The sequence below is a fragment of the Amblyraja radiata genome, chromosome 22, assembly GCF_010909765.2.
Source record: "Amblyraja radiata isolate CabotCenter1 chromosome 22, sAmbRad1.1.pri, whole genome shotgun sequence".
NCBI classification, from domain to species: domain Eukaryota; kingdom Metazoa; phylum Chordata; class Chondrichthyes; order Rajiformes; family Rajidae; genus Amblyraja; species Amblyraja radiata.
In genome coordinates, this window is record NC_045977.1 from 6356286 (window position 1) to 6380213 (window position 23928).

A 23928-nucleotide genomic window follows, 5' to 3' on the forward strand; every position below is an offset into this window, starting at 1 on the left:
ACAGCCAGACATAAAAATTGCTTTTTTCCACGAGCAGTAGCTCGATTTAATAACCAAAAGTCTGCAGCCCAATTTTGCTCTGGTATTTTATTTCATTCACATATTTAAACTATGTTTTATTATTAATGTTTTATGTTTTATTCTTAATGGTTTACTGTATGTCGTGTTCTTACTTGCGAGCGGAGCACCAAGGCAAATTCCTTGTATGTGTATATACTTGGCCAATAAAATTATTCATTCATTCATTGAAAGCATCGACATATTTTCATCATAGGACATTTGGACCTTATCCTCCTAAACCTGTTAAATCCATGTAATCATGCGTACTTAGCTGAATAAGCCAACTTATGAAGGTATATGTGAAACGTTACTCATACCGAATGGGTCTAGCCAGCAAATATTAAAGGGCCTGTCCCACTTTCACGACCTAATTCACGACCTTTTTTACTCGTGGACATTTTTGATCATGCTAGAAAAAACGCCCCGACCTCCTACAATCTCCTACGACCTCGTGACGACCATGCTGTGAGTATGAATCAAGGGCAAACTCGGCAGAGGTCGTGAATTAGGTCGTGAAAGTGAGACAGGCACTTAAGGCTGTTTTTATAAAAAATTGCTGGCAAATAATAAATGCGTGTAAACCGTGTAAAATATGAAAAGTATTTTGTTAAAGAAAATGTACTTGTCCCATGTCCCTGAGTGCCAAATTAACTTATGCGGCTAAGTTATTGAAATTATCTTGCTTTTCAGATGCCACGTCTGATAACTTGATATACTGCGATGAACATGAAAATGCCTCACTTGCTGTTGAGCTTGCCCAGAAAGGATCCCAATTTCAGTACAGGTATGATTGTAATGATAATTCTCAATGACCCGAGTGTTGGTGAGTTGGTTTCCTTTACGGAAATATTCTATTTGCTATAAATATTGCAAAGATATGTGAAAGAAATGTTCACAAAGACTAGTACAGCTTTTACTGCAGAGTTTAGATGCTAAGACAGGTTTTGTTTTGCTGATGTATATATTGTTTATCTCATACAGTACTGAAGTCACTCCTCCTCTTCAGGCTGACATTGGAGCTCTTTTGCCACCAGCTGCAGTCCCAGAATCGATGACTGTTGGTGAGTAATGCCACAAAATGATTGGGGTTACATTAAATTTGTTAATGTTCTTCAAATTACTTGTGAACTTTTGATGAATAATTATACATATAGAGTATCTGAATTCACTTAAAAAAGAAATCAAATCCACATTAGTTTGCCATATACATCCAGGGTGCAATAAAATTCCTTGTTCGCATTAAGCTCATAATCAGTATACGGTAATGATACAATAATAAATGCAACAATGAATTAAAAACAGAATGGTGCAAAGCTTGTATTGCAATCTGAAGCAGTGCAAAAAAAAAACACCCCTAAAGTGTAATAATGGAATAACTGAATGAGGTAGAGTTCAGAGTAATGCCCCTGTCCCACTTAGGAAACCCGAACGGAAACCTCTGGAGACTTTGTGCCCCACCCAAGGTTTACGTGCAGTTCCCGGAGGTTGCAGGTGGTTGCCGGAGGTTGCAGGTAGTGGAAGCAGGTAGGGAGACTGACAAAAACCTCCGGGAACTGCATGGAAACCTTGGGTGGGGCTCAAAGTCTCCAGAGGTTTCCGTTCAGGTTTCCTAAGTGGGACAGGGGCATTAGAGTACGTGGTGGCACCTCCAGGAATCTAGTGTGGATGAGGTGATTGCTCAGGAATCTGATAGCAGAGGGGAAGAAGCTGCTTTTAAGTCTAGACGTCCAGTCTTGCAAGCTGCTTTATTTATTCCCAGGAGGTAGAAGAGAGAAAAGGGAATGGCCAAGATGGCAGCCATTCTTTATGGTACTGCCAGCCTTCTTGATGCAACGAACTGGATGGAAGGAAGTGTTAAACCCGTGATGGACGACGCAGTCTTCACTACTCTCTGCAGGTTCAGGAGGTCAAAAGTGGAGCAGTTGCCTTACCAGGCTGAAATATATCTTGTCGGAATACTTTCTGGAGAGCATTTGGGAACATCCGAATGAATCCTTGTGGACATGCTGAATCCTCTCAGATGCCTTAGAATATAAATACACTGATACGTTTTTCTTAATCATTGCATCAGTGTGAAGACATAGATTAAGCTATTGAAGATATACATGCATGCAATACCTTAAAAGTGGACTAACCATAGTCTTATAGAGCAGTATCGTGACTTCTTGGCAAGCATACTATACACCTTCTGTACCAGATATTAGGCTGCATTGAATGATGACAAAGCCACGGGAGCAGATCGTGAGGCCCCTCTCTCAGATCATCCTGAAGTCCGTGTTGTCAAAGGCCATTGACCTCTGGTAATCATTATTCTTTAAAAGAATATCATTAAAATCCTGAAAAATAATAGGTATATCTGTAACATAATGAAAGACATTAATCAGAAGTGAAATAACATTTCTAGTTTAGTTTATTATTATCACGTGTACTGAGATACAGTGAAAAGCTTTTTGTTCGTGTGCGATCCAGTCAAAGTAAAGACTATACATGAATACAATCAAGTCATCCACAGTGCACAGACAAAGGTACAACATTCAGTGCAAGATATAATATCGAAGTCCGATTAAAGATAGATCAAAGGTCTCCAGTGAAGTGGATGGTAGGTCAGGGCCGCGCTAGTTGATGAAAGGACCGTTCAGTTCCGGATAACAGCGGGGAAGAAACTGTCCCTGAATCTGGAGGTATGCGTTTTCAAACCTCTGCACCTCCTGCCTGATGGGAGAGGGGAGAAGGGGGAGTGACCGGGGTGCGTAATCCTTGATTATGCTGCAGGCCTTCCCAAGGCAGTGTGAAGTGTACATGGAGTCGATGGAAGAGTGGTTAGTTTGTGTGATAGCCTGGTCTACTGGCAATTCTCTGCAATTTCTTGCGGTCCTGGATGGAGCTGTTCCCAAACCAGGCTGTGATGCATCCCAATGAAATGCTTTCTACGGTACATCTGTAGAAGCTGCTGAGGGTTGTTGGGGACATGCAGAACTTTCTAAGCTTTCCAATGAAGTAGAAGCATTGCTGTGCTTTCTTGGCGATCGCTTCGATGTGGCTGGTCCAGGACTAATTGCTGTTGATATTTATTCATAGGAACTTGAATTACTGGTAATATTTATTCCTAGGAACTTCATTTTCCTTTTTCCTCCTTATAGTTTGATCTACAACTGCCCCTGAATATAGCACTGAGCATGTCAAAAGAGTAGGAAGTCAATTCACCAGCATATTTCTTCTACGTTACAATACGTAGGAAAAAACAATGTTGTTAGCCAGTGGTTCTCTGTGGAACTGCCAAAATATCTCTGCAGTATTGTCATCTGCAGTTCTACATGATGCAGGCCATTTTTTCTTCAAGTTTTGGCACTCAGTGCATCAACTTCAACATCCTTTGCCTCTGTGAAGAGCATAGTTCATATACTGGCTATGAATAACTAATTCAATGCTCTTAAACTTTGTATTTCAGCTCTAAGTTTTGCTCGCAATCTCCACTTTTCCACCTCAGGCCAACGACACCACTTGGTTGTTGATGGTCATGTCCTCTTGCATCTCACTCTTGGCTTTGCAGAGTTTCTACTATTTTGAATTGTTTCCTTAAAATTAAATGCCTGGTTATTGTAGTCATAGTTGATGATAATTGCCTCCAAATATCCAGCTATCCAGTAAAGGGGATACTGTCGGATTGTTTAAACAGCATATTACGTTGTTGCAGGTAATAAACCAGAAAGCATAAAGTGGATTCTAACTATTTTACAGAGCAGGATAATGTGACTGGAACATGTGGATGACCATTTCTAACTGCATTTGATCTCAGAATGAAGATTACCGTTTATGACTTCTATTTTTGCAAAAGCCACGAAAGTTGGTTTTGATTCAGAAAGAGAACTATAGAAAATAGAAACATAGAAAATAGGTGCAGGAGGAGGCCATTTGGCCCTGAATATAACACAACTGTAACTGTATCTTTGCCCTGAGGCAGTGATGTGTAAGACTGGAGAGGGAATTTATTCCAGATGTCAAAGCTGGAAAAGCGTTATGATTGTTGCACTCAACCTGGAACTGAAGAAAAATAATACTGTGGTACAACTGTCATATTGACGTCATTAAGTGGTATATTTGCATAGAAAATGTTCTATTAAGCAAACATTTCCATTATTAAATAAAGAAGAATTGAGATGAAAATTAGAATTTCCTGAGACTTCGTGAGCATAAACAAGGTCAGGCAGTTACAGTCTTAAATAATGTATCAATTATGAGTCCGTATTATGACTTAGAAAATTAGCTGTTCTCAGGAAGAACCTGCCTGATACAACTTCATTAATAATGTATGGATAGCAGACAATCATGCAGTTTGACGTATATTGTGAATTTGTGTTATTTTTTAAGTTTGCAGCCAAGTTGGTGGTGTGGAAAACACATTACCAGATGGAAGAAATATAATTACAACTAAATGTCTGTAAAATTGCTGCACTCATATTAAAGTCTCCTTGAGTGGCAAAGCCCTAAGTAAAATATCACACATGAGTTTTAGTCTGGACTGGATGATTGTACGATTTGCCACATTGATGTAATTTGGGTTGTGTTGCGAACCTCGATTATAAATTTGGTGCATGGAGGATTTTCATTGTGCAAGTTGAAAAACAGGATGCCTCCAACATGATCAAATAACGAAAGCAGCACAATTTATGGTGAGCTTTGTTCCTCAACAGGCAGGTAGTTAAACTCTCAAACTGTAAATCACGGAGATTTATTATTCAGGTTCCTTCTCTGCAAGATGTGCAAGCTGACCCTCAAATGAAAATTGTTAAGCTGAATATCCCATTGTCTAATGTTGAAATCGTAAATCTTAAACTCCAAAGCAATGCCTTGGCATGTGCTCCACTTTGTGAAGAGCAAATTATCCATTCAAGAATGCAACAAACTGCGAAACTTTTTTCACTGTCCGAAAATGGCAATGGATAATAGACTCCATTAAGTCGGTTTATTTGTAACTTTATGAAGTGATGTTTTGGTATGGCTTGAAGACAAAAATGCTGGAGAAACTCAGCGAGTGAGGAGCGAAGGAATAGGTGACGTTTCAGGTCGAGACCCTTCTTCAGGCTTAGATATTTTAATATGTCTCAAAGTGTATCAATGGAAAACTTATGTTTTATATTGGTCCCCTTAGTTTAATTTTATCTTCGGCAAAATCTCACGGCTGATAAAAATAAGTGCGCCATTTCATTTCAGCTACAGTACATTCCCCGGACGTAAAACATGGAACAGCCCACAATGTCTGTGCCGAACATGATGCCAAGACCATCTCTTATTTACCTGCATATCCATATGCCTATCTTTAAGCCTCTTAATTAACATTATCATATCTGCCTCAACCACCAACCCTGACAGCGCCTTCCAGGCACTCACTGCCCTTACCCCCTCTGTGAGGGGCAAAAAGGGCAGCATAGTGGCATTGAGGTAGAGCTACTGCCTTACAGCACCAGAGACCCGAGTTCGATCCTGACTACGGGTATTGTCTGTACGGACTTTGTACGTTCTCCCTGTGACCTGTGTGGGTTTTCTCCGAGATCTTCGGTTTTCTCCCACACTCCAAAGACATACAAGTTTGAAGGTTAGTTGGCTTGGTATAAATGTAAAACATTGTCCCCAGTTTGTGTAGGGTACTGTTAATGTGTGGGGATCACTGATCAGCGCAGACTCAGTGGGCCGAAGGGCCTGTTTCCACGCTGTATCTCTAAACTAAATTAAACTAAAACATCCCTTTTAAAACTTTGCCCCTCTTACCTGAAAGCTTTATCTTCTTGTATTTGATTTCCCCCCCCTGGGGTTCTAACTGTCTGCCTCTCAAATGTTATATATTTTTATCGGGTTTCCCTCCAGAGAAAACAATCAAAGTCTGTCCAACCTCTTCCGGTAGCTAATACCCCATAATCCAAGCACCATTCTGGTAAATCTCCTCTGCACCCACCCTGGCTTCCAAATCCTTCCTATAATGGGGTGACCAGAACTGCTCGCAGTATTCCAAATGTGACCTAACCAATGTCCTATAAAGCTGCATCATGACATTTTGAATGTTATACTCGCTCACCTGACCTATGAAGGCAAGTATACCATGTACATTCTATACCACTCTATCTACTTGTATTCCCAGTTTCAGGCAGCTATGGACTTGGACTCACAAGATCCCTCTGTACATCAATGCTGTTGAGGGTCATGCCATTAATTGCATATTTCCTTACATTTGACCTCCCAGAGTGCAACATCTTGCACTTGCTCGAATTTAACTCCACCTGGCATTTTTCTGCCCATTTCTGTAGCTGATCTGTATCCCGCTGTGTACCTTGACGTTCCTCCTCACAGTCCGTGACTACAGCAATCTTGGTGTCATCTGCCAACTTACTAACTGACCCGTTTACATTTACATCCAAGACATTTATATATATCACAAATAGCAGAGGTCCCAGCACAGATCCCTACAGAACTCCAGAAGGTCATGACTTCATGCCTGAATATTATCCTTTCACCGCAACTCATTTGGGCTTCTATCAGTGGGCTAGTTTAGAAACCGTATGAGCAAGTTACTGTCAAGCCTGTACATCATAATATTCTGAATCAACCTTGGGGAATTTATCAAATGCCTTACTAATATCCATATAGACAACATCCACCACCCTACCCTCATTGACCACCTTCGTCACCTCCTCAAAAAACGTAAACAAGTTAGTATGACATGACCTGCCATGCAGAAAGTCAGGCTGACTGTCTAAACTTAACCTGTTCTCCTCCAAATGGGAGTAAACCCCATCCTGAAGTATTCTTTCTAATAGCTTCCCTTCGACTGACTTGAGACTCACTGGCCTCTAATTCACTGGATTCTCTCCACTTCCCTTCTTAAATAAAGGAACAACATTAGCTACCCTCCAGTCCTCCAGGACCTCAACTGTGGCTAGTGAAGTTGCAAAGATTTTCATCAAGGCTCCCGCAATCTCCTCTCTTGCTTCATTCAATAATCTGGGATAAATCCCATTATGTCCTGGGGAATTATCCACCTTCGTGCTCATCAAAAGTCCCACCTTCTGCTCCTTAATCTCAAGATGTCCTTGAATATTAGCGTTCTCCACATTTATCTCAGTCCCTTTTTTTCCTTTGAGGATGACGTGCTTTCACACTAGTTTTGTGCATTCTGAGGTGGCTGTTGTATTGTTTCCAAAATGTACATTAAATGGAGTGGTCATGAAGTGACGTTAATACTTAATTCAGTATTAATGTTATAATTTGAGTATCATATAATCTGAGAACATTATATTTTTTCTCCTTAAATCTGGGATTGTGGAATTGGCTGAATCACATAGCCCCACTTTTTTTATTTTTAAAATTTTTTTATTTATTAGAAGTGAGTACAATGCATTGGTACAAAAACGATGTTAACATATTACATTCTCTGTACAACTTCCCTTTTTTTTAAAGAGAGAAGTGAGAAAGGAGAGAGGAAAAAGAGGTTGTGAAAAGTGAAGAGTAGATTAATGAGCGTGGGTGAAAAACCAATAAGGAAAAAGTGAAAGAAAAGGAATACGTGAAGACTTTAGTGTTGCCTTTTTTAATATAGATTAGTGGCTTGATATCTTGACAAAGGTCAAATATTTTGAGCAGCTAACACCAGTTTGAAGCTAAATAGTAAGATTAAACGAGAACTTACCAGTTTGAAGTTTGATCGTTATTTTATGAGGAGTAACGTTGAGGGATTACGTGAAGAACCCCGCCAGGACGCATGCGTGTCATTCTTCAAAGCAGCGGTGTGAAATCACAGATAACTGTAATGACTAAACATAGTAAGATTAGAGAAGAGATACCAGTTGAGTATATGATCAAGGGTGGGAGCGGAGGGCACGTAATCCCTCAACGTTACTCCTCATAAAATAACGATCAAACTTCAAACTGGTAAGTTCTCGTTTAATCTTACTATTTTACTTCGGAGTCACGTGAGTGACTACGTGAAGATTTTAAAGCTCTGTGATTTCATGCCGTGGAAACGAGTCCATGCATCACATCTGCCTTGATTATGGGGAGAATAGTGTTAACATCATTAGACATTAATACGATATTGAAAACCCAACGATAAATATATTAACACCAAATTATAGCCCCTATTTATGGGGTAAATTATATTACAGAACTTAAAATTGTTTCTGCAAATGTTCCAGGTTCAATGACTGGTTTGTTATAAAATCGTTGGAAAGTTTTCTCCGTTGACCATCCTGCTGTCTTGAGGATTTGGTCCATAGGAACATCCAACTTCATAGCTGCCGATGTAGCTGCAGCCCTGGTGGAGTGAGAGTTAAAATGCTAGTGTCTACTCCAGCCTTTATTAGGACCTGTTTTAGCCATCTAGAGATGGTCTGGACTGTCACTGTTTTGAGTGGCTGTTTGTAGCTGATTAAAAGTGACATTTCTTTCCCTCTGATGATCTTAGTATACTCCATATGTAATAGTACGTATGTTACAATACAGAGACGATCATCTGTCGGGTAGGCCCTGAATTCTGTTTTTAGGCCTGCTGACCCCTGCCTGTTCTGTTTGACTAATTCATTGGTGAAAAGTTAAATTTCCAGATGAAATAGTCATGTTGGCCAGCCTTAATTTCTGTAGTGACTGGACCCTTTGTGCCGTGACCAAGGCCATCAGCATGACTGTTTTCATAGTCAGTTTCTGTAGGGACAGAGCTGTAGCTGGAGACCAGTTTCTTAACATGGTCAGTACAATGCTCACATCCCATACTTGGGAGTACCTGGTTCTTGGAGGATTAACATTAAAATGCCCCTCATGAGTTTGGTTACCAGGGTGTGTCCCAACAGAATGCCGCTCTGTTCCTTGCCACAGGTATGTTGACAGAGCACTTCTGGCGCAGTTGATGGCACTATGACTGAGCCTCTCATCGTAATGGAGGCTTGCCAGGAATTCCAGAACAGACGGGATGTTCATAGATCTGTGGGTGATGTTTATTGTTGTGACAGTACTTCCCATTTCTTGATGACACCAAGTACTGTTTTTTGGTGGACTGTCTGTGGGCCGCTGAAATAATATCCACTGTTCGGTCCGTCAGTCCCAGGTGTAGTAGAGGTGCTTTCAAACTCTACAAATTAATAGGTTTATATAATTATGACATGGGTAACTTCCCCTTGTTGCGGGATGAACCAGTAAATTAGGTCTATGATGGATGGTGATGCATGGTTCTAATACCATGTCGAGTATCACCGGGACCCATGGTTGAGTAGGCCAATCGGGTACTATCAAAATACCAGACGCGGAGTCTTGCTGTATATTCCTAAATACCCGACTGATGAGGGAGAAAGGAGGGAATGCATAAATAAACAATCCCCCAATGCAGCGAAAATGCATCTGTTGCCACTGCCCCAGGTTCTGGTTCCCATGAACATAATTCGATAGCTGGTGTGAGCCTGGATGCGAATAGGTCGATATCTGGTGTTCCATACCGTGCTGTAATTTCAGCAAATACATTTTTATCCAACATCCATTCAGTGTTTTCATTGAATTTGCGTGACCTGTTGTCTGCCACTAAATTTAGTTTACCTGGTAAGTAGGTAGCTGATATCCAAATATCTCTCGCTGGATACACTATTGCCAAATTGTGTTGGCCAGATTGTCACATAATGTCGATTTGTTTCCACCCATATGGTTGATATATGCTACCACGTTGGTGTTGTCAATTTGTAGCCTAACATGCTGGTGATATAACACAGAACAATATGACTTAAGGCCATGGAATGCACTTAACATTCCCAGGTAGTTTATGCCCAGTGTTTGTAATAATGATGCCTCCTGTGCATTCCATCTCCCCCTCAGCTGGAGATGGAATTGGTAGCACCCCATCCAAGTGCACTGGCATCAGTTTGTAGTTCCATAGACGGGTAGCTGATAATGTTTGGATAGGAACAATGCCTAATATTATCTTTCCACCATTTTAGTTCCATTATGGCCTCTGTTGGTAGCTTCATTGGTCTGTCAAAATGACCACCATAATTTTTGAGTGCTCGTATTTTAGCCCTCTGTAATTTTTGATGATGTAAAGGTCCGATTTGTGTGGCTGGAAACGCAGCCACTATTATGCCAATTATTCTTGCTACCAGTCTGATGGATGGTTTTGTGATGTCAATGATTTTGCTGCAAGCCTCCATTAAGGCTGTAACCTTTTCTTTCGGCAAAGTCACTGACATGTGAACTGAGTTAAGGGTGAACCCCAGATGATCCATTGTGTTAAATAACATCTGTGGTCACCTCTAATGGGTACTGTATAGTAAGCATCTTTTAAAACGATGCTTGCCATGTAGTAACCTAGGAAATCAATTGCTTAGCAGTAACAAAGGTTTCCATCTAGTAATGAATATATAGTACGAAAGTATTCAAATTAGTCAAATCTATGATGATGCGGCAACCACCATCTTGTTTACGATAAAGATTTTGGACACGAATTCCTGTGATTCGTGTTGGGTTTCCTCCATTACTCCTTTTTTATATGGCCACTGTAGTTCAGCATGCGCTTTTGATTTTTCTTTGCCTGTAAGCACGAACTTTCGGTTCGGTACATGCTGAACTGGAGGATTATGTTTTTGTATAAATTCTATGGTATAACCCTATACTTCTGAAAATATAAGTGTCGGTAGTTAATTTATTCCATGCATCCAGATAGAATTGTAATCTCCCACCAACCTCGTAAGGAACCAGACCCACCTACCTCCATGGTTACTATTGGTAGGTTTGTTGCTTTTTCGGCATCCTCCGTGGACGTTGAGGCGCCGGTGTCTGGATCTGTAGTTGCGTCGGTGTTGAGGGTTAGCGCATTCCCCTGGAAGGCCGGTCTGGGCCATGGTCTAAAAAGACCGATGTTGAGTGTTCCTGGCCTTTGAGCTTTCACCAGTTTGTCTTGGCCGACTAGTGGTGCGTAGGGGTGCTTTTTCTGGCCGAAGTAGTTTTTAGACATTGCTTTAATGAGCCCCAGGGTTTTACCCTCTTCGTCAAGTTCTTTTATCTGTTTTGATAAGTTGCCTCCAAATAGTAATATTGGTGGTTTGGAGGTTCCAGGTTTGCATAGGCCTGCAAATTAGGGTCTAAAGCCGGTTGGATGGCACTTCTTCCTAATGCTGTTTACTCGTATTGGTAGTTGCAAAATAAAGCCAGTGCATCCTGGTGATCTTGTGTCATGTTTTTTTTGTTTATTGTGCGGACGAAAACCGTAATTCCCGCTGTTAGGACTTTCAGAACTTTCTGTAGTTTCAAGTCCCTGGCTCTGATTGAGGCTCCGACATGTTTTCAAATACACTGGTTGACACTGGGAACATTCAGTGTTTTGCAGTTCCCTGGTGGTAAGTGTCTTGCTGTGGTGTCCAACAATGCCTGTCCTTATAGCTGGTTGAATGACAAGTAGTTGATACTTGCAGCTATTTTAGGTTCCAGGTTTTGGCCAGTTTGGTCAGGTTGAATAAACTGGGACACCATATCCAATAGGTTTTCTTGCACCCCATGTGCACTAGGGGTATGTTCTGCACCCCTCTTCAGGGTCAGCCCAGAATTGACCCCCTGTACTCCCCTCTGATGAGGGAGAAACACTGTGCAGCCCTACAAGAGGTACTGCTGTAGGACTTACTAGCTGCCCACTGTGACTAGTCTCCATCTCCCGGAGCCTGTCACTTTGGAGTATTTGCTCCAACAGCCGCTCCAACTGGCTCCAATGCTCTCGGGCACTGGCCACTCGCGGCTGCTCCAGTTCCTGCAGCCGCTCCAACCGGCTCCAATGCTCATGGGCACTGGCCGTCGTGGCTGCTCCTGAAGCCGCTCCTGCTCCAGTTCCTGCATCCGCTCCAACCGGCTCCAATGCTCACGGGCACTGGCCGTCGCGGCTGCTCTAGTTCCCCGCTCCCAGCCGCTCCAACCGGCTCCAATGCGCACGGGCACTGGCCGCTCGCGGCTGCTCCTGAAGCTGCTCCAACCGGCCCCAATGCTCACGGGCACTGGCCGCTCGCGGCTATTCAAAGTCGGACTCATCGGAGTCAACGACTCTGTTAGTTTTTTGCTTCGCTCTACTGCCCGGCCGTGGCCGGTGCGGGAGCAAAGTCGGGCACAGCTGTTCCCATTACGGGAGATTGGCATGCCGTTGGCTGCTGCTGCTGGCTGCCCGCAACTCCGCGGTTCTCCCCCGCCAGCTTTTTCGCAGCTTTCGTGGATCTGGTCCATGTCTCCACCTGTAAGGTAAGTGGAAGGAACGCAGCGTCTCCTTACCTGCTGTTCCCGGCTTTCAAATTCTGCCGCTAAGGGGAACGTCGTTCCCCCTGCTGTGACTCGTTGCAATGCGTGTAGTGACATGACACGCATGCGTCCTGGCGGGGTTCTTCACGTAGTCACTCACGTGACTCTGGTAAAATCCATGGCAATCCGTGCCAGATGTTGAGCCCCTTGGACAGGGGTTCCCAACCTTTTTTGTCCCGTTTACCCCTGGCAACTTTAATAGCACATAACAATGTTATTTCACTTATTTATGAATAACTAATGATGGACAAATACCAGAACCAAACACAATCAGTCAATGAGAAAAAATATGTACAAATCCAGAATCCATGTACAAATTTACCCCTAGGTAGGTGAAATTTACCCCCTGGATGTAAATTTACCCCAGGTTGGGAACACTTGCCCTTGGACATGACTCCACTGCTGCTCACAATTCTATAATAGGTAGTCGAAGCCTCTGAAAGCATCTCCAAATACCAAATCCGAACAATTGTATTTCAAGCATTGCGTGTCACCACAGCCCACTTGGTAATTTATCAACAAGCTCTCTGAGCATGGGATTTGTATCTAAATTTATATTCTCTATATCACCATTGCATGCAACCTTATTGAAAGTCTGAAACTAGCATCACACAACCAACCTATACTTCAGCTATTTCAATGAGGAAAGCCACATAATTCAACCTGCATTTCTTTTTCTGGTATTAACCGTAGGGTTTACTGTGCTACAGTGTTTACAGCATTTTGGGTCATAATATACTGTTTCTTTCCATATATCAAATGAACAACAATTTTCCATACTTAAGTTTAGTATTTTGACGCAAATACATGTGGCCGAGTTTTGCTGTGAAGTAAAGGACGTTAATTCCTTTCAATGATGTTTGTTAGGGATTTGCGACCATGAAGATCAGGCTCTCTTGCATAACGTAGTATAATCCTTCTCAGGATTGAGGTTGACTTCACAGTGGTTTTGTGGGTTCTGAGGTGCTAATGAGGCCAATGTAGGAACTGCAATCTGTGACACGGAGGAGCGGGAAAGGATGGTTTGTGAGGTGGTGTGCTCCTTCCTTTGCTTTTGGAAGGGCTGGATATCAAAACTTGCACAGATTCTCAGTACCATCCTGAGTGCTCTTTCTCTTCGAATGATCTATAGCCAGGGCACTGCATTTGTAGGTTGGGATATTGTAAATCTTCACAGCTAAAATCACAACTTTGAATCATTGCTGCTGTCTCCATCTTAGGTTGGCCCCCAAAGGTGTGCAAACCATGATATCAACCAATGGATCTGCAACAGAACCAATCCCAATGATGAGTAATGTCATATAAACTGCACCTTTGCCCCGACACTTTTTATCTTCTTCACTGCAATGTTGCACCTCACCTCCAACAAATCTCATTTGGCAGTGCAATAAATCTGGAGAACAAGTGTGAATGTGTTCAATATAATTGATTCACAAAAAGATTTATTGGTAATCATGCCATTATTAACGCAAAGTTGGGTCAATTAAATGAGGTAATAGAGAGACTTTGGTGGACACGGTGATGTTGAAGGGCAGGTTACTGGACCATCTTGAGAAAAAGAACAAAGAGTTAAAGATTATTTTGGGGAACCGGTGGTGGGTACGTAAATGAAAGAAAATGATATGCGCCTTATGGGAGAGTTGCAATGTCAGGGAAAAATCTTATGCAAAAGAAACAGGGAAGAAGGGAAAATCACCAGTTGTGTGGCACGATCGAAGCATGTGGGACGAGGCAGCAAGATAAATAATCGTAGCTCAGCAACTTGGACCACCTGTTGCACTGCCATAGACTTAAGATAGATACAAAATGCTGGAGTAACGCAGCAGATAGGTAACATTAGGTCCCAACTTGAAACGTCACCTATCCATTTTCTCTGGAGACGCTGATTTACTCCAGCATTTTGTGTCTATCGTTGGTATAAACCAGCATCTGCAGTTCCTTTTTATTGCTACCATAGACTTGTTTTCTAATTGTGTATGTTTGCACTAATGCCTCTCTCTTTGCAAAGTATTTTCCTTTTCAGTCGGGCAGAATTTTTGTATAATCTCAGTTTTTGTGCGTTGCCTGTGATGCTGCTGCAAGTACAATTTTCACTCTCTCCGTACCTCTTGGTATGTGTAGATAACAAACTTGACTTGATTTGACGTTGATATGTGAGTCAGCTTGAGGAAGAATGTCTTATGGGGGTTACTTTTACCAGTATTATGAGTTTACAATTTGACTCATCATGAACATCATCACAGGAGACTGATTTAGGTATTACCTTTGTAATGGATGTAAGCAATGATCACATGAATATATTATACAGTAGCAACTGGGTCTGTATTAATTATTAAGCACTGAAACTTGGCTGGAATGATTCACAATGTTTTCTGACCACATTATTTAAAAATTGGCGAGGGCTTGAGGTTACACACACAGTTCCTTTGGCCCACATGGCGTGTGTAAAGAATCGTGTATCTAAATTTACTGATCCAATTTTCCAGCATTCAACCCATGCTAAATGTTTATTTAATGTCTTCCCCACCACCCCCAACACTCAGTGCATTCCAGGTAATAATCACCATGGGTGAAATAATTCTTCCTCTTGGTCTCCTGCCATTTACCTTATATCTATAGCTTTGGTTGTAAGCAATTCTGATAATGAAAAAAAGTGTTTCTCATTATCTACCCTTCCCACAGTCTCCAATTTTTCACACTCTGCCCTCATAATTTTGTTTACATCAATCAGGTCCCGCTTGGTCTTCCCATCTTCAAATAAAACAAGCATAGGCTGTTCTTTCATTCCATACAGCAAATATGTTCCAACTCGGGGAATATCCTGCTGAATCTTCTCTGCATTATTAGGTGCAATCACATCCCTCCTATGGTGTGGTGACTAGAACCACACAGATAACTCCAGTTGTGGTCTATGTAGTTGCACCATATCTTTCCTGTTCTTATACTCTAACAAATATAACAATCTCACGTTCTTAATCATCTTATCTACCTGTGCTGTTGTTTTAAGGGTTCCTTGAACAGGTACACCAAGATTTCTCTGTTTCTAACATTAATTGTGTATATTCTTGTCCTCCCAAAATACATCATCACACATTTTTTCATTACTAAATTCTATCTTCTGTTCCCCCATCTTATTCCTAATCAGTATTATTTTGCAGCCAAAGATCATCAATACACTACTGATTTTTGTGTCGTATGCAAACTTAATTATCATCCCCATACCAGTCTCTGCAATACATGCCAGGTCACAGACTTCTGTTCATATAAACAATCCTCGATCGTCGCCACAGACCATTGGTTCTATCACCAAATCAATGTGTAAATTGCCCTGGATTCCATGAGCTTTTTTGAACTGGTATCCCATGTCCTGGTCAAAGTCTTTCCTCAAGTCAATCAACTGTACTGTTCTCATCAACGCATTTAGTTACCTCTTCAATAAAATCAAATGAATTTAGGGCGGCATGGTGATGTAGCGGTAGAGTAGCTACCGTACAGCGCCAGCGACCCGGGTTAGTTCCTGACTATGGTTGCTGTCTTTACATAGTTTGTACATTCTACCCATGACCGCATGGGTTTTCTCCGGGTGCTCCGGTTTCCTCCCACACTCCAAAGACCTACAGGTTTAAGGCTAATTGGCTTCAGTAAAATTGGAAATTGTCCCTAGCGTGTAGGATAGTGCTAGAGTATGGGGTAATCGCTGGTCGGCGCGGTGGTCAAAGGGCTGTATCTCTAAACTAAACTAAACTGATTATGATGGACCTCCCATTAACGGCCATGCCGACTATCCTTGATCAACATCACACTCTACAAGTGCAGATTTATTGCATTCATTATTTTCCAATAATTTGATATTATCATACTTATGCCAAGAGTATGATACAACAAATGGTTGTCAGTAAGACTTGATTTGCGATTATTAATGCCTTGTAGAAAGAAGTAATTTAAAAAGTATTCATGTTGCTTCCTGACCTCTGTTGAGGACATTTCAAATCACATTGCAGACAAAGGAGTATTTCTGTTGTGCACAAGATCCCCCCTCCCCATCCCATCCCACAGAAAACAATTACTTGTTTTTTTGGCTTACTACAGTGGGATAAATACTTGGTTACTTGTAACAATTTCACTGCTTTCTTTGTTATGGAATGATCTTTACCTTGACCTGAGAGATGAGGCTTTAAATTTTAATCTGAAAGGCTTTTCCTGAGGCACTGTAGTCTGCTTCTACACTGCAAAGAGAGCTGAGATCTGGCATGTAATTTTCAAGTGCAGGAGAACATCCTGAATCAATTAAATTCTGACTCAAAGGCAAGAGTCCTCTCAATTGACTCACAATAAATATTGTGTAAGCAAGTCGAGGCTAAAAACCGAGGGCGGTGAAAATGTGAAAGAAACACAACATGCTGGAAATAATCTGCAGGCCAGGCATCATCAGCGAAGTGAGAAACCAAGGCAAAGTTTTAGGTTCTGATGTAAAATCATCCACCTGAAATGTTAACACCAACATTCGTGGTGTGCTGAGATTTTTCAAAGCTTGCACGTGGTAACTTAGATTGTTTTAAAATAAATGTTACTTTGCTCTGATATCTCGTGTTAATGGTTTCTTTCAAGTAATTGAATCAGACTGCTGTGGGAAATTGAAATGTCACACTATAGTAGCAGGGGTATTCTGAAGCACTTTTTGTAGGGAGGAACTGCAGATGCTCGTTTAGACCAAGGACAGAAAGGTGGAGTAACTCAGCGGGTCAGGCACCACCTCTGGAGAAAAGGAATAGTTGACGTTTCGGGTCGAGACCCTTCTTCAGACCGAGAGTCAGAGGAAAGGGGAACGAGAGATATAGACAGTACATAGGAGAAATGAATGGAAGATATGTAAAATGCACCAATAACCAAGCAAATGTGGGGCATGCATCAAGCCATTGTTGGCTCTGGGGGTAGGTGACAACGAGTAGAGAGACAGTGGAACTCAGTAGGACGACAGTAAAACTAGTACAACGACTAAGGTGGGGAGGGGGGGGGGGGAGCGAGGGGCTGCAAAGGTTACTTGAAGTTGGAGAAATCAATATTCATACTGCTGGCTTGTAAGCTGTCCAAGTGAAATATGAGTTGCTTTCCTCCAATTTAAGTTTGGCCTCACTCTGACAATGGAGGATGCCTAGGGCAGAAAAGTCATAATGGGAAGGGGAGTCAAAGGGTTAGGCAACAGGGAGATCATGTATGCCAAGTTAAAAAGAGTTATGTTATAGATGATTGAAATTGAAAAGATTATTTTTCGGTACCTACTAAAACCTGCACCTTGACTCAAAAACATGACCCCTGTGAAGATCATAAGACAGAGGAGCAGAATTAGGCTATTCAGCCCATTGCGTCTACTCTGCCATTCAACCAGGGCTGATCTATCTATCCTTGTCAACCCCATTTTTTTGCCATCTCCCAGTAATCTTTGACAACTTATTAATCAAGAATTATTTAAAAATACCAATTGACATGGCCTCCACAGTCTTCTGTTGCAATAAATTCCACATATTCTCCACTCTACCTAAAGAAATTCCTTCTCACCTCCATTCTGAAGGTACATCCTTTTATTCTGAGGCAGTGGCCTCTGGTCTAGATTCGTCCATTACTGGAAGCATCCTTCCCATGCCCACTCTATCTCGGCCTTTTATTATCCAGTAGGTTTCAATGAGATTCCCCCCCCCCCCCCCCCCCCATTCTTCTAAATTCCAGCGAGTACAGGCCCAGAACCTTTGATCACTCCTCATACGTTAACCCAATCATCCCCAGGATCATTTTCATGAACCTCATCTGGCCCCTCTCCAAAGCTAGCACATTCTTCCACAGATAGGGAGCCCAAAACTGCTTAAAATATTCCAAATGTGCCTGAAAAAACCTTACATTGTACATTACATCAACCTTACATCAGCTCTCCCTCAGCCCTCAGGCTCCTCCTCTTCCTTTCTCCCACGTCAATCTGAAGAAGGGTTTCGGCCCGAAATGTTGCCTATTTCCTTCGCTCCATAGATGCTGCTGCTCCCGCTGAGTTTCTCCAGCACTTTTGTCTACCTTCGATTTTCCAGCATCTGCAGTTCCTTCTTAAACACCTTACATTGTAATCTTTTGTTATCTGGTATATGACTGTCATTTATGGAAAATTAAGAAATTTAAATTTGACATTCTTATTGGTTTATTATTCTCACATATACAGTGATAAACTTATCCAGTCAAAACATTCCATACATAAGTACATCAACCGTTGTGAAGGCAAATATAAAAGAAGACAGCAAAAGTTGTTTTAGCGACATAGAGAGTAAAAGAGAGACAGGTGTGGACATTGAACCACTGCAAAATGACACTGGAGAAGTAATAATGGGGAACAAAGAAACGGTGGATGAACTGAATACGTTTTTGCGTTAATCTTCGAAGTAGGAGACACCAGCAATGTGCCAGAAATTCAAGAGTAAGGGGGCAGAAGTGAGTGTGGTCGCTCTTACTGAGGAGAAGGTGCTTGGGTAAATAAAAGATCTGAAGGCGGATGTCACCTGTACCAGATGGACTACACCCCAGAGTTCTGAAAGATGCAGCCATGGAGATTGTGGAGGCATTAGTAGCGATCTTTCAAGAATCAAGAGTTAGGAATGGATCCCGAGGACTGGAAAATTGCGAATGTTACTCCACTATTTAAGAAGGGTGCGAGGTAAAAGAGGAAAAATTATAGGGCGGTTAGTCTGACTTCAGTGGTTGGTAAAATATTAGTATCCATTATTAAGGGTGAGATTTTGGGGTACTTGAAAGCACATGATAAAATAGGCCAACATCAGCATGATTTTGTTAAGGGGAGACCTTGCCTGACAATTCTGTTGAATTCTTTGAGGAGGTAACAAGTAAGATAGTTTAGTTTTATAGGAAAGAACTGCAGATGCTGGTTTAAACCAAAAATAGATACAAAATGCTGGAATAACTCAGTGGGACAGGCAGCATCTCTGGATAGAAGTAATGGGTGACGTTTTGGAACGTTTCGAAACATCACCCATTCTGTCAATCCAGAGATGCTGCCTGTCCCACTCTAGCATTTTGTGTAGATCTTTAGTTTTAGTTTAGAGGTACAGCACGGAGACAGGCCCTTCGGCCCACCGAATCTGCGACGACCAGCGATCCCCACACACTTACACTATCCTACACACGAGGGACAATTTATAATTATACTAACCCAAATTAACCTACAAACCTGTACATCTTTGGAGTGTGTGAGGAAACCGGGGATCCCGGAGAAAACCCACGAGGTTCATGTGGAGAATGTACAAACACCGTACAGACAAGCAGTATCGAATCCGTGTCTCAGGCGCTGTAAAACCACAACTGTGCCAATGTGCTGATAGACAAAGGAGAGTCACTGGATGTTGTTTACTTAGATTTTCAGAATGCCATTGATTTAAAAAAAATATATATTTTTATTAGAAGTAATTTACATTATAGTGATATAAGCCAAAAATAACATGATACATTTCCTGTACCACTTCTTGTTTTAAACTTTAAAAAGAAGGCAAGTAGAGAGAGTTAGATAGGATAGTAAGTGCGTGAACGAGTGATCAAGAGAGACCCGTAGAAACGTAAAACAAGAAAAAGAGATAAAAAGAAAACCAAAGAAAAAGAAAGAGAAAAATAGAGAAGATATAAGAAAGTAAAATAAGATAAAAGGGATATACCTACTTCGTATCTTTACACACCCCTCACCAGGTCCTGAAACCATTTATTTTCAACGTTATGTTGCACCCAATACTTGTAATAAGTCGATAAATAGAGACCAAATCTTTTGGAAATGGTCTGGTTTGCCTGCTAGGTCTAAAACGGATCTAAAACGCAATGGCACCTTATCAATGCCATTGATAAGGTGCCACACGTGGGGCTGCTGAACAAGATAAGGAGCTCATGGTATTAGAGGTTAGGTACTAGCATGGATAAAAGATTGGCTGCCTGGCAGAAGCCAAAGAGTGGGAATAAAGGGGGGCTTTTCTGGTTGTCTGCCGGTGACTAGTGGTGTTCCACAAGGGTCGGTGTTTGGTTCACTGCCTTTCACATTATATGCTAATGATTTGGATGCTGGAATTGATGGCTTTGTGGCCAGGTTTGTGAATGCTATAGAGATAAGTGGAGGGGCAGGGTAGTGTTGAGGAAGCAGGAAGTCTGCAGAAGGACTTAGACAGGTTGGGAGAGTGGACAAAGTAGTGGCAAATGTAATACAGTGTAGTAAAGTGTGCAGTCATGCACTGTGGTAGAAGGAATAAATGATTAGATTACTTTAAAAATGGAGAGATGATTCAGAAATCGGATGCACAGTAGGGCTTAGGATTGCAGGCGCAGGATTCCCAAAAGGTTAATTTGCAGGTCAAATCGGTAGAAAAGATGGAAAAGGCAATGTTAGAATTTGTTTCAAGAGGACAAGAATATAAAAGGGATGATGCAATGCTGAGGATTTGCAAGACGTGGTTCGGCCACATTTGGAATATTGTGAACAGTTTTGGGCCCCACATTCCATGGAAGCACGTGATGGTTTTGGAGATGCTACAAAGGAGGTTTATGAGAATGATCTCGGGGATGCTTGGGTTATCATATGATGGGTATGAGTTTATGCTCGCTGGAGTCCAGAAGGATAAACAGAAGGTCTCATTTAAACCTACCGAATAATGAAAGGCCTATAGATAGAGTGGAGAGGATGTTTCCAGTAGTGAGAGAGTCCAGGACTGGAGGGCACAGGCTCAGAATAAAAGGCCTACCTTTAGAATAGAGATGAGCAGAAATTCCTTTTACTATAGGGTGGTGAACCTGATGAATTGATTACCACAGACGGTGGTGGAGGCCAAGCCACTGGGTATTTTTAAAGTGGAGATTGGTAGGTTCTTGATTAGAAAGGGTGTCAAAGGCAGGAGAATGGGGTCAGGAGAAAAAAATTAATCAGCTATGATCGAATGGCAATATACAATAGACAATAGGTGCAGGAGTAGGCCATTCGGCCCTTCGAGCCATCATCCATAATCAGTACCCTGTTCCTGCCTTCTCCCCATTTCCCTTGCCTGCGCTATTTTTAAGAGCCCTATCTAGCTCTCTCTTGAAAGCATCCAGAGAACTGGCCTCCACTGCCCTCTGAGGCAGAGAATTCCACAGACTCACAATTCTCTGTGTGAAATAGTTTTTCCTCATCTCTGTTTTAAATGGCTTACCCCTTATTCTTAAACTGTGGCCCCTGGTTCAGGACTCCCCCAACACCGGGAACATGTTTCCTGCCTCTAGCGTGTCCAAACCTTTAATAAACTTATATGTTTCAATAAGATAGCCTCTCATCCTAAATTCCAGAGTATACAAGCCCAGTCGCTCCATTCTATCAACATATGACAGTCCCGTCATCCCGGGAATTAACCTGGTGAACCTACGCTGCACTCCCTCAATAGCAAGAATGTCCTTCCTCAAATTTGGGGACCAAAACTGTGGTCTCACTAGGGCCCTGTACAACTGCAGAAGGACCTTTTTGCTTCTGCACTCCCTCAGAACAGACTCACTGGCTGAATGGCCTAATTCTCCTCCTTTGTCTTATGTCTCATGGTTGTGCAAAAGAGTAATTACACACAGTGCAAAAAACAGTGTTACAGTCGCAGAGGAAATGCAGAATATATAAATCTGCCTTTGGAATTGCGATGATCAGTTTGGTCATCGTTGCTACCTCTCCATCTGAATCTGGCAATTGTGAAATGAAGCTATAATTGAAGGCATCAAATCTGAGAAATGTAGCAAAAATCCACTAGGAGGAGCAATTGCATTTTGTTTGTGGTTGCAGCAGTACCATTGAGCTCAGGCCAAATCTTTTGTTGTTTCAGTGCTCATTGAAAATGAATGCAAGGTCACTGTGACTACACTTTCTCAGAAAGGCTTCCAAAAGGTTACGTTAGGTCTTATTCATCATGGGGTTCTTATTCATTCATCTGAGAATTGATTACGTATATGTACAAAACAAAGTTGCAACTGCTAATAGTTATTGCACTAGGAGTCATTTACTTGTCCTCGATGCAAGTACAGTTCTAATCTGAAATTGTAGAAGATTTAGGATTTTGAGGTTTTATTTTTTATTTCAAGTTTTGCCTCTTGTATCAATAGCGAGCACAGCTGGGCGGCATAGAGTTGCTACCTTACAGCACCAGAGACCTGGGTTCGATCCAGATGACGGGTACTGTCTGTACGAAATGTGTACGTTCTCCTTGCGAACTATGTGGGTTTTCTCCGGGAGCTCAAGCTTCCTCCCACACTCCAAAGTTTTGTAGGTTAATTGGCTTGGTAAAATTGTACATTGTATCTAGTGTGTGTAGGATGGTGTTAGTGTGCGGGGATCGTTGGTCGGCATGGACTCGGTGTACTGAAAGGCCAGTTTCTGCACTGTATCTCTGAACTAAACGAAGCAGAATTTGGATGCTGTGATGGAGAAGCAAATATAAGGACACAGCAAGCTGCAGGAAATTCAGCATTGAAAACCTTAAAGACCTCACAAAGAAACCTTTATGTGGTGCTTCACAAACAACTTGAGGATACCCAACTAACAAGAGTCGCAGTCACTACTGTGCCTTTTCTGATGTTAGTTTGCAATAATTGGCACCTGTGCAAAAAACATTGAGACTGCTTTGATGAGAATAACCCCAAGACAGTAACTATTGTCGAGTGAAGCATTCATGGACTGGAAATATGATCATGTCTCAAAGGGGCAGGAAGAAAAAACAGAGCTATGGGGTTAGTGTCAACAAATAATTTGTGGTCTAAGAATCAATGATTCTTGGAATGTTATCAGGAGAACTAGCAACTAGCCAGTTAACCATGAGATGCGTGGGGTCTTCAACACACAGAAGGCAGTTAAGGACACAGCACCGAAGGAGCCATCCCATCTCCCCACATACAGAGGGGAGTATTGTACAGAGTACAACGGCAGTTAAAAATCTCAATAAAGATGCTGTCTTTAATGTGATTTTCCACAACCCCCTCTCAATGCACATTATCCACTGCAATCACATTGCTGCCTCATGGCATGTAAACCATGACAGACCCAATGTCAGTTGGTTCAATCAAGGCTGAGTTGTGATATCAATGTAAACTGACTCTTAGCACTGAACGTGCCCCATGACGAGCCCTGGGAACGTTTAGATTCCATTCCTGATCTTGAGAGCTGCCTACTGATGGAGACAGACACCTGCCGAAATTCACCATATCCTCCAGAGTGCTCGTGGAATCTTCCGTTCACTAAGGAAATGGTGATTTTGTTTAATGGAGATCTTTTACCATAAGGACATTTAGTGCACAGTCAATCTCTTGTATAGTTCAGTGACTGAATCAAAGATGACTTGAAGTTTGGCCTCTGAATGTGCACAGATGCACGTATTATCTGCATGTATAAATCAGTGACTTATTGAGAAGATCAAAGTTTTGGAATGGAGACAACAACAGGTTGGGCAATTTCCAGTTCATCCTGTACATTAACTTCAGTCACCAGGCGGTTTGTTGGTGGAGAGATGCAATATTGCCAAGATCTGAAACCTGGCA

At 41.9% G+C, this 23928-nt stretch overlaps 1 protein-coding gene across 1 annotated transcript in view; it reads left to right on the forward strand.

Annotated features, from left to right (window-relative positions):
- The window catches only part of snx29 (sorting nexin 29), a 679392-nt gene that overhangs the window by 91891 nt on the left and 563573 nt on the right, over positions 1 to 23928 (forward strand). The window contains exons 10-11 of the mRNA XM_033040302.1: positions 751 to 844; positions 1042 to 1121. Coding sequence (XP_032896193.1) covers positions 751 to 844; positions 1042 to 1121 — 174 coding nt within the window. The remainder of the gene's footprint in view (positions 1 to 750; positions 845 to 1041; positions 1122 to 23928) is intronic.